The sequence below is a fragment of the Passer domesticus genome, chromosome 21, assembly GCF_036417665.1.
Source record: "Passer domesticus isolate bPasDom1 chromosome 21, bPasDom1.hap1, whole genome shotgun sequence".
Taxonomy (NCBI): domain Eukaryota; kingdom Metazoa; phylum Chordata; class Aves; order Passeriformes; family Passeridae; genus Passer; species Passer domesticus.
This window is the reverse complement of record NC_087494.1, coordinates 2,546,526-2,557,811: the sequence shown is the minus strand read 5'-3', so window position 1 is coordinate 2,557,811 and position 11,286 is coordinate 2,546,526. Positions and strand designations below refer to the sequence as shown.

At 53.3% G+C, this 11,286-nt stretch overlaps 1 protein-coding gene across 3 annotated transcripts; it reads left to right on the top strand.

Moving 5' to 3' along the window:
- Positions 1-1,560: 1,560 nt before the first annotated feature.
- On the top strand, positions 1,561-10,096 carry FAM174C (family with sequence similarity 174 member C). Of its 3 annotated transcripts, none has more exons than XM_064396172.1 (3): positions 1,561-2,560; positions 3,144-3,320; positions 3,929-10,096. In XM_064396172.1, exons 1-2 carry the CDS (start codon positions 2,304-2,306, stop codon positions 3,307-3,309), a joined length of 423 nt encoding a protein of 140 aa, XP_064252242.1. In that variant the 5' UTR covers positions 1,561-2,303; the 3' UTR covers positions 3,310-3,320; positions 3,929-10,096. The 3 variants fall into 3 exon arrangements, with proteins under 3 accessions (XP_064252242.1, XP_064252241.1, XP_064252244.1); XM_064396171.1 differs by having other exon boundaries at positions 1,567-2,560; positions 3,144-3,305; XM_064396174.1 differs by having other exon boundaries at positions 1,853-2,560; positions 3,189-3,305.
- Positions 10,097-11,286: the final 1,190 nt, after the last annotated feature.

Below are 11,286 nucleotides of genomic sequence, written 5' to 3'. Positions count from 1 at the left end.
CCCAAATCTCTGTGGTACTTCTTGTGGGAAACAGAATGTTTTTGGCTAATGTATTTGGTGCACAGCCCAGTAGAGAGAGCACAGAGCAAACCACTGCTGTGGTGCTTGGAGGTGGACACACTGCTCCGAGCAGATTGAGGTGTGATCCTCATGGAAAACGAGGTCTTGTGGGTTAAATCCCAAAAATGTGGCAGCTCAGTGATGAGGAGGATTAATATAATAATGCTGGGAGAGGCTGACACTGAATGTGTTTCTGGCAGGAGATGGCAGGGTGAGAACAGTGAGAGTTTTTGATGATCTCAGCTGCTCCTGCCCTTTTTTTTTTGTGTTAGAGAAGAGTTGTTGATTGCTTCTTCCTGTCCTTTTCTCCCCATCTTTTTCAAACTGATAAAGTCTGAATTTGGTGATGGGCTCATTCAGGAGCCCTGAGGACTTGCTGCCCAAGTGCTATCAGTCCCCCATTTTCCACTGATACACGAGTCTCCAGACATTCCTGCCTGCAGGAGGGGATTACTGAGCTCACTTCACAAAACCTGCTTTTCCTCCTTTAACCTTTTTCAAATTATCTATGTGAAGAGCATTTAAAAAAAGCAATCAGCCATGACACACTTCTGGGGATTGTATTGAGCAATTCACCAGTGAGGATTTTTGCATGTTAATGCAGGAGGATATTAAATATAATGAAAGCTGAGGAGTGTGTGAAGTCTTTGCTGATAAAAATGCAGTCAGGTGAGGTTGAAATGAATTCAGGCTGAAAATACTTACAAATAATGCTTTGTAAGACCTTCCTAAATAGGATGCTTAGACGCAGGCAGAAATAATGAACAGGTGCAAAAATAGCCTGGTTGAAGGTGCTGTTATTTTTGGCATTGCTAATTATGGCATTGAGTTAATGATGTCTTGCTGGCATGGGTGAGGGAATCGCTGGAGCCAGGGGCTGGATGTGGAACCCAGTGGCGTCACGGGGAAGGTGTCTGGATGCCGTGGGTCTGACGTGAGCTCGGGTGACCCAGTTGTAGCCAAAATGCCTTTTTTTTTTTTTAAGTAAGCCCTGTGTGCCCAGGCAGCTTGAGCCATTCACTGAGGAAAAATGGGGAAGTGGCGCAGGGCTGAAGGGTGGTGATTGAACCCTGAGCAGCCGGAAGCGTTTGCAGAGGGAAAAGATGGGGGACAGAAAATCTTGAAATGCTCAAAATGCTCCTGTTTCCAGCTGTGTTCACCATGGGGCGGGAATGGCCACCCTGAAGGGAGAAGGAGAACCCTGAGGGGGAAATGGCGGCTCTGGGGGGGAAAGTCCTGCTATGAGGGAAAAGTGGAGCTACTGAGGGAGAAATGATGACCTGGGGGAAATGGTGGCCTTGAGGGAGAAGAGACAACCCTGAGGGGGAAATGGCGGCTCTGGGGGAGAATGTCCTGTTATGAAGGAAAAGTGGAGCCACTGAGGGAGAAATGATGACCCTCGGGGAAATGGTGGCCTTGAGGCAGGAGGGACAACCCTGAGGGGGAAATGGCGGCTCTGGGGGAGAATGTCCTGTTATGAAGGAAAAGTGGAGCCACTGAGGGAGAAATGATGACCCTCGGGGAAATGGTGGCCTTGAGGCAGGAGGGACAGCCCTGAGGGGGAATGTCCTGTTATGAGGGAAAAGTGGAGCCACTGAGGGAGAAATGATGACCCTCGGGGAAATGGTGGCCTTGAGGCAGGAGGGACAACCCTGAGGGGGAAATGGCGGCTCTGGGGGGGAATGTCCTGCTATGAAGGGGAAGTGGAGAGACTGAGGGAGAAATTATGACCCTCGGGGAAATGGTGGCCTTACGGGGAAAGGGACAACCCTGAGGGGGAAATGATGGCTCTGAGGGGGAATGTCCTGTTATGAAGGAAAAGTGGAGCCACTGAGGGAGAAATGATGACCCTCGGGGAAATGGTGGCCTTGAGGGAAGAGGGACAACCCTGAGGGGGAAATGGCGGCTCTGAGGGAGGAATGAGAGTCCTGAAGGGGCAATGGCAGCCCTGAGAGAGGAAGGATGACCCTGAGCGGAAAATGGCGTCTGTGACGGACGGGGTGTTGCAGCGAGGGAGAAATGGCCGCCCCGCCGAGCTGCGCGCAGCCCGTGAGGGCACAACAACAACCCTGAGGGCAAAATGCCGGAGCCCTTCGGCGGCTCCGTGAGCGGCTCACGGCCGGAACGGCGCAGCCCCGGAACCCGCGAGCGGATCCGCGGGGCCCGGGCGGGGCCTGCGCCGAGCGCACCGTCCCGGCGCCTTCCTGCGGCCGCCGCTCCCGCTCCGCCGCCCCGGCCCGGCCATGCCGCGCCTCCTCCTCCTCCTCCTCCTCCTCTTCCTCCTCGTCCCGCACCTCGGCCGCGCCGCCGCCCCCAGCCCGGGGAACAGCACGGAGCCGCCGCGGGCGGCCACGGGGAACGGCACGCACACGGAGTCGGAGCACGAGTCCGGGCCGAGGCTGTCGGTGGGGTCGGGGCTGCCGGTGCTGAGGCGCGCGGTTTATGTGCTGAGCGCTCTGTCGGCGCTGGCCGCCTTCTACTTCATGCTGAGGGCGTTCCGGTGAGTGCACGGCTGTGTCCGTGTTCTGCTGGCCCCGCTCCTGGTGTGCCCTGGCCCGGGGCTGTGTCCCTGCTGGTTCGTGTTCCCGTTGTCCCGGGCTGTGTCCCGGCTTGTCCCGGTCCCAGGGTTCTCGGGGATCTGCCCTGCTAGTCCTGGCTCCCCCTGGCCGGGGATGTCACCCTGATTGTCCTGGTCCTGGACCCAGTCCCCCCTGCTCGTGGCAGTGTCCTTGCTTGTCCCGGTTGTCGCGGTCCCTGTCCCCCATGGCTGTGCCCCTGCCCGTCCCGGTCTCACTCTGGGTTCCCCCAAAGCCGGTCACGGTGTCCCCTGTCCCTTGCCTGCCCCAATTCCGCTCCTAATCCTTGGGTTTGTGCCCATTTTCCCTCAATCCCCTTCCCTCCCTCCCTCCTTCCCAGCCGGGGCTCTGCTTCCCCGCGCATCCCTTTGGCAGCGAGTCCAAAACGTTGCTGTAAATCCCTAACACTGTTAATTACCCGAGGTAATTAGCGCTAAAGCATCTCCCGCTGAACCCCCTGCGGGGTGGGGACGGCGGCTCACTCACTGTGCTCTCCCTGTCCCTCAGCCCCAGGTCCGAGGGCCCCAGAAACGAGCCCAAAACTCATTTCAGGTTGAAGAAGCCCCAGAGGAAGAAGTACGGGCTGCTGTCGAGCCAGGACGAGAACATCGAGCTGGGTTCCCTCGACAGCGACGAGGACACCGTGTTTGAAAGCCGCAACCTGAGGCGGTGAGGGAGCATTTGGTGTGTTTTTTGTGTTGCTCTTTTCCTCACTAGGGGCTGAGGCTCCTTTCCCAAAGCTGTGGGAGCTCTGGCACAGCTCCTGCAACCAGATCTGCATAAATTGAAACGCCTGTGTGTGGTCTGTGTGTTGGCACACGGATTTATCTCACTTTTCCTCATTTTCTGGCCCAGAAAGTATCGCTGACAGGGTTATTTGGACACTGCTGTGGGGTCACAGAGCTGTTGGGAGAGGCAGCCCCTGTGCCCAGTCTGGGCCTCCCTCCCTGTGTTAGACAGGGAAACAAAAATTTCTGTGGTTTTTCCCTTCAGCTTAGGAATTGCTTCCAACTCATATCACAGTTCAAACTCCCAGTCCCATCAGGATGTGCATTCCTGTTATTCCTGCTTTGTTTTGGATTCATTTATCCATTTTGGGAATTGCTTCCAGGTCTCATCACACTTCAAACTCCCAGTCTCACTGGGATGTCCATTCCTGCTTTCCCAGCATTGTGTTCACGTCCCACAAGTTTGATTTCTGGGGCGGTTCTTTTAAGTGAGGAGGAATGTCACCTCAAGGAATGTCACCTCAGCTCCCCCTGATTTTGGGTGTCTCCTTTTTTTTTTTCCAGGTGACTCGGGACCAGCGGCGCTGGCTGCCTGGAATGATGGAGGGTCCAGTCCCAGTGGAATCTCTAGTACTCAAGTTCTAGATCTGCTTACAGTGACCTAACTAACAGTTTGAGCCCTTCCATAGCTGGGGCAGGGGAGAGGGGACCAATCCTGTTTTCTTCACGTGCATTCTTGGGGACATTTCTGGGGAAAGACGGGAGCTGTTCACTGCACAGGGAAAGGCTGAGGTAAAGGAGATGCTCTTGGACGATTTTCAGCACCTGAAATCGGAGCTCGAGAGCTGCCCCTGTGCCTCATGTCCCTCTCTCCTTGCCCTGGAAGCGTCAGATTCCTTCTCCAGGCTGATCCTCTTTCCTTCATGCAATATCAGGTTACTTCTTTGGGAAGTGTCTCTGTAATCAGCTTCTGGGAGGAGCTGCGAGAGCTGTGGCTCTGCTACACAAACGGGGGTGGGAGGGTGATAGTTCAGGCACAGCAGCTTTGGGAAGGAGTTAAACGAGTTATATTTTGCAGGATTGGCAATTACTGGGACAATCCAGGTCGTTCACGGGTTTACAGACGTGTTAAGGAATGAAAGGGGCCACAACCCAAAGGAATCTTTCTCCAAACGAGCTACAAGAGGTCTGGGAATGCCTGGACTCTGCCCAGCCCCAGCTGTGACTTCACCAGGGACACTGTGACATCTGCCAAGCTCTGGGTTTTGTGATGCCCGAGGAAGAGCCAGATGTGAGCCAGGGAGTGTCTTGGAGCAGCTGATGACTGGAAAAGGGGGACCCCAACCCCTCTTGACTGTGATTCAGGGCAGCCCTGGATGAATTCTCTCCTCAAGAACCCTGGAGTTCCATTCCCTTGGCTGGTACTCAGCCGGCATCTGTCCTGCAGCCCATTGTTAGTGGATTTTTGGGATCTGATTGTGTAGGACCAAAGGTGAATGTGTCAGGCGGTGGTTGTTGGGTGGATCTGCTGCTAAATCGGTGAAAACTGCTCGCCAAGTGCTTCTGTCTGTGGCCTTTCCTTGGAAACTGGCAGCACATCCTTAAAGCCCACTTCCCCCCAAGCTGGTAGTGCCTTTGTTTGGAGAACCCGAGGGATTTGCCCTGCGGGCAGGGAGGGTCCCCGTGGCACCTTTAGGGTGAAAAATTGGGATATCTACCTTTAGGGTGAACATTTAGAATGTCTTTGGAATGTCTTTGGCTCCTTTGGCTTGCAAATCCCCTGTGGATCAGGGGCATGACGACTCTTGGAGAAGGGACAGAGATGTGCTGGTCAGGGGGAGATGCGCAGGGTCTCCCGAGGGAGTGCTGTGTTCCTGTGCAAGCAGCCACCTCTGTCTGTTCAGGACAGGTGAGGTTTCCTGGAGAAATCCCACCCCCGTGGCAGCTCTGTCTCTCATGTGCACAAAGGATTTTAAAATACATACATATCTATTTTTTTAATGGCATTGTCATGTGCACACAGTGCTTGCATGTGCCCTGTTTTCTGTCCTTTGGATCCTTTCACGCCTGTTTTGGGTGTTCCCTGTTTGTGGCTGCTGCAGATGGGAGCGGGCAGAGGTTCCATGTGGGAATTGCTGGGATGGCTCCACCCGGCTGCAGCTTCCCTGGGGGTGATCAGAGCTCTGTGATCCATGGTCAGGGATCTTTCTTCATCCTGCAGGGCTGCATTGCAGGTAATTAATTCCCTGGCTCTTTTGTTCCCTCTGGAAAGTTGTTCCTTGTGCTGTTGAAACTGTATGAGCCTGACTGTCCCAGTCCACTGCCATGTTCAGTGTTTGACCAACACATTCCTCATCCTTCCTTTACCTGGAGTGATGACCCTGAGCATTCCTTAGGCTCCTCTCTTGTTGGCCACGTGGGGTTTGCAATTCTCAAGTTTCCTCACCTCACAGGAGTGGAGCATTTGTTTAATGTTAAATTATTCAGAGCAGAGAGAACCTCAAGCAGTAGGTCTTGCCTTGAAAATAATTCTGCTGGAATTGATTTTGGCTGGAACAGATGTTTGTGTTTGAGCAGGGAAAGGCATGGAGCAGGTGATGTGGTGCCTGGGCTGTGCTGTGTAGGTACCAGGGGAAGAAATTAAGGTGCCAACCTGGAATTTCTACACCACTTCCATGTTTTCAGAGTCTTGCTGGCCACCTTTAAAGGGTGCAGAGTACAAAGGTGCTTGTGGGGCTGTCACTTGTCCTGGTCTTGGGCTGAAGACAGGTTGGAGCTGTAATCAGGAACCCTGTGAAGCTGATTCCACTCCCATCCTGCCCCTCAGCAGCAGCTGGCATCTGGATTTGCCCTTTGCAGGCCATGACATTCCATCCCTGCTCTGCTCTGAGTCCTTGGAGGCCTTTCCTAAGAGGAGAAAACCCAAGTGACAGATCTGAGACTCCTTGGGATGCTCAGCATGATCCCATTTCTCCAGGAAGAATCAGCTGGACCTGGCACTTCCTGCAGTGTGAGCAGTGCCAGGGCAGAGGGTTTTGGGGTGGATCCTGCAAATAACAGCAGCTTTGAACACCTTATGTGACATTTCCACAAAGGAGCACTTCAGCTGTTCCTTCCATTACTCTTCCAGTTCCTCCACGTGTATTTGATGCCCTCGTTTCAGGTCTCTTTGCCCCAGCTGGATCTTCAGTAGCTTTCCAGTTGTAGTTTTTCAGGCTAAACACAGGAATGCAAACAGACCCACCCGTGCCTGCTCCTGGGCAGGCTGAGGCCTCACCAGCCACTGCTGCACTTTTCTTTCTCCTGGATGGATCAGGGTGTTGGTGGAGGTTCCATGTGCCTGTTGGTCTGCAGGATTCCTGCTCATCCCACCAAAAGCAGCCAATGGACCATGACCTGTAACAGTCACCCCCTGTGTGCATGACTGACTACAACAGTCTACTCTGAATTAAGCCAAAGCCAATTTTCCAAGGTTTACATAATCCCTCTGTTGTCTTGGAGCCTTTCTGGGATGCTCTGCTGCTGCTGCCCTGCCCAAACTGACTGGGCCATCTGCAGGGTTAATGGGATCTGTGGGAGCAGGGTGAGATCAGCTCTGGTGGTTTTGTTCTGTGCCTGGGGTGGGACCTGCAGCCCTGCCAGGTTCTGTGCCTGTGGTGGGAGTCAATAAACAGCACTTGAGCACGTTGTTGTCTGAACTCCCCAAGGAGCAGCTCTTGTTTCTTCCTCCTGGAGCTGCTGATCTGTCTTTAAACAGCTGCTGGCCCTGTATCGATCCCTGGTTTTCTTGTCATTGCAGCATCCCCTCCCTTGTACCTGGAACCACTGGAATAAAGCATTCCAGCCCACCCAGCCCTCCCTGCTGTGTGCACGGGCTGCTGAACCCGTGGGATGAGCTGCTGTGGTGAGCTCATGGATTTATGGGGTCCTTGGGGTTTTCCCCCTGCCTTGCTCCTGCTCCCAGGGCTGCTGCTCACCTTGTGTCCTGTCTGGAAGTGTCCAAGCCCAGGTTGGGTTGAGCTTGGAGCAATCTGGTCTGTGGAAGGTGTCCCTGTCTTTGTCAGGGGGTGGAATGAGGTGAGCTTTAAGGTCCCTTTTAAACCATTCTGTGACTTCATGATCATCTCTGGGTTGATTTCAGTTTTCTGAAGTCTCTTTTTTCCCTGTTCTCACATTAATCCTTTTATTGTACAGAGGACCAAATAAAAGTCCCTGTGAGGCCAATTCCAGCCTCTCCACAGCAGCAGAACCAAGTTCCATTTTGCTTATTTGGAAGTGAGGAAGGAGATGTTGTTCCCTGGATCAGAGAATCATGGAATCTCCTGAGTTGGAAGGAACCCACAGTGATCATCGAGTCCAAACACTCCTGCAGCTCTGGCAGCCTTGGGGCTGGGACCATTCCCTGGGGAGCCTGGGCAGTGCCCAGCATCCTTGGGGAGAAGAATCTTTTCCTAAAATCCAACCCCAAACCTCCCCTGACTCGGCTCCTGCCCCTTGTCCCACAGAGCAGAGATGGGAGCTGCCCCTCGGGAGTCTCCCCTGAGTCTCCTCCAGGCTGAAATGGGAATGTCCCGGCTCCTCCCTGCAAGGAATTCGTTCCAGAACGAAACCAAGGGCGTTCCCTGCCTCACACCTGCTGCTCATCGGGTTGTGTGGATCAGTGGCACTGAGAAAACAAAAGCCACGTTCCCCCTGTCCCCCTCTGCACCCTGCCCGTGTCCTGGCTGCTCATGTCCTGGGGCAGCTGAGGAGCCGAGAGGGTTTTGTTTGCTCCACGATTTCCCCTCGTTACTGGGGGGTTCTGGGGGGCAGCGGGGTCGGGCACAGCAGGAGCTGGGGCACAGGGGATCCCTGTAGGTGGCACTCACAGACCAGACTTGCAGCTGCCAGGGCACTGCCGGCACCTGGGGAAGCTGCAAATAAATCCTGGTGCCTTGAAAAGCAAATCTGCTTCCTCCAGCGGCTGTCTGGGATGAGCTGGAAGTGCCTTTTTGGGGTTGTGTCTTTCCTGGCACCGGGGTGGGGCAGCAGCAGGTTTTGGGGTGGCTCCTGGGGAGCTCTTGGGGTTTCTCTCTCAGGGGAGTGTCTCTCTCAGGAGCAGGGGAGGGTTTTGCCCTGGCTCCACTTGAACCAGATTCCACCTGGCCCTGTCAGGACTTGTTTGGGAAAGATTTTTATGATTCTGGGCCTGACAAGGTTTCAAGATGCCCTGGTTTGATGGAGTGATGCCACCAGCTCCAGCACAGACATGAACAGCAGCAGCCTGGGGGCACCCCGGCTTTCCTGGGCCAAATTAACCGCAGTGCTAATGAGCTAACAGAGAGCATTCCCTGTGCAGCAGCATGGGCAGGACATCATTACCATGTCCAGTTAGATTTTGAGGGAAAATTCCTTCCCCAGAAGGAAGGGACCCAGCCTGCTCAGGCTGCCCAGGGCAGTAGTGGTGTCACCATCCCTGGAGATTTTCAGAAAACCCCTGGATGTGGCACCTGGGACATGGTTTAACGGTGCTCTTGGCAGTGCTGGGGAAACAGTTGGACTTTATGATCTTGGGGGTCTTTTCCAATCTAAAAAAATTCCATGATTCTGTGCTTTCAAGCTCTGTGTGCGGTGCTGGGAGCTGCCACAGGATATGAACCAAGTGCTTGTTCCTTTCCAGGCTCAGGGGGCTGTTACCCCAATTAGCACTAATTGCTGTGGCCCGTGGTGCTGGACCAGCTGCAGCTGTGCTGTTCTCCCCTCATCCCTGTTCCCTGCTCTGTGCCATCCCCTCTTCCCGAGCTCTCAACGGGGACAGGCTGGCTGGGATTCCAGTCACAAACACAAGCTGGCGGCATGGATCTGCTCGGAATTTATTTTAAACTCGAGCTAAAGTGCTCTCGATGCTTTGGATGCAAATTTCCTTCCCTGGAATGGGAGCTGCGGGGCCGGTGGAGTGCCAGGGAGCTCTTTTGATTCCAGAGCCTGTTTGCTGCTGCGGCTCCTCGCTCCGCGGAGTGCGAAATCACCTCTGCGGCACAGCCCGGGGAGGGAGCACTGCTGGCACACACAGCTCTGCTCCCTCTTCTCTCACTCGCTGTCCCCTGCTTTTAATGAGGGTTTGTGTCTAAAGTTGGGGGTTTTTAGGTTTTGGTGTTTGTTTTTTTTGTTGTTGTTTTTTGGGGGTTTTTTGGGTGTTTTTCTGTGTGACAGCAGTCTCTGTGTGATTTTTCTGGTCACTGTCTGGGAGAAGAGATGGTCCAAGTCCCCCCAGCCCCCCAAAGAGGAAAAAGAGAAAAATATAGAATGGGTAAAGGATGCTCCATTCATGGATTTTGGAGTTTTTTGTCGCTGGATTTCTCCAGTACCAAATGAACCTTAGGGGTTTTTAGGTGGCATTAACCAAGGCCAGGTTGGATGGGGTTTGGAAGAACCTGATCTAGTGGAAGGTGCCCCTGCCCATGGCAGGAGTGGAAATGAATGAGCTTTAAGGTCCTGCCAACCCAAACTATCCTGGGATTATCTCCATGAGCTGCTCTCTGGGTCACAAATTGTCCCCATGAGCACACCGGGCTCTTGGTCCCATTGGGGCCAAGCCCTGGATGGGTGAGCAGATGAGCATGGTCAGGGGAGGGTGTCACAAATTTTGTCCCATTTGTTGCTCACACACTCACTGGATGGCTCTGGGTGCTTTGGCATGACTTTGGGTGGCTCTTGGAATTTCCCCATAAATGTTTTCAGCTGCTCTCACAATTCTCCTGTGGCTGTGTCCCTCTCATTGGGGGCAGGGGCTGGGTGGTCTTCCTCACCTTCATTCCACGGACACTGGCATTCCAAAATGTGTCTCTGGGTTGATGTGGAATCAGGTGGCACATTGGGAAGGAAGCTGGGAATGTTTCAAAACCTGCTGCAGAGTCTCTGATGTCTCTTCTGTTCACTCAACAAAGCACCTCTACACAACAAGCAGATTTTCCTGTATCAGAAATTACCTTTACTTAGTTGGCTTTTTGTCTAAATCCTCCTTCTGATCTTTATTTTTTCCCTTCCATCATGGAAAGGTGAATGGAAGTGGCACTTCAGCCACCAAAGCCTTTCCTTTAGAATTGCTGCTTGTTTTTTGTTTTAAAAATTTTCCAAGGGGGCTTTGCAGGGGAGGAGGAAGGAGCGTCCGCTTTTCAAGTGACTCTGGGGAATAAAAGTATAAAGGACAGGAATGATCAGAACTGTGCTGGCAACAGAACAATATTTTACTTTTGAGTACCAGAGCTAATTGGAAAAGGAATTCACATGACAATTTTTGCAATCTAAGGATAAATAAACATGAAAGGGGCTCTCTGTGCTCCTGAACGTGCGATTGCAGTGGGAAGGGGGGGAACAGCCCAAAAATTAAATTGGAGACGATGTCTTGGATGTTACAATCCCATGTTTGCTTCTCACGATGCTGGATCAAAGTCATGAGCTGAAGCTCATGTCCAGGGATACCTTTTGGGGGGATGGAACTTCCATGCACCCGTGGGCTGGAATTGCCAGAAAAAAAGAGGATTTCAGGTCTGATTTGCTGGAAGCACTTCCATGGGTTGTGGGATTGCTGTGGGTCTGAATAGATCCTGCTTCAGCAGGGCTTAGAGAGCCCCTGCACATGGAGAGGTGTTTGTAAACAATTAGCAGCTGCTTTACTTAACGAGGCATGTGGGGAATATGGGGGTGATGGGTTAGAGCAGGGGGTGGAACAAGGACTGGGAGTTCTCATCCAGACCATGCTGGGGTTTTGTGGTCACCCTGTACCCAGTCATTGTGGTTCCTGGCTGTGAAGAGGTTCGTGGTGCCACATCCAGTGCTGGGAAATGGCACTGAAATGGCACTGAACTGGTGTGTGGGCATTCACTCATTCCCTCTCCCACTGGAAGCATCTCCCAGTGCTGGTGTGATTTCCTCCTGCCATG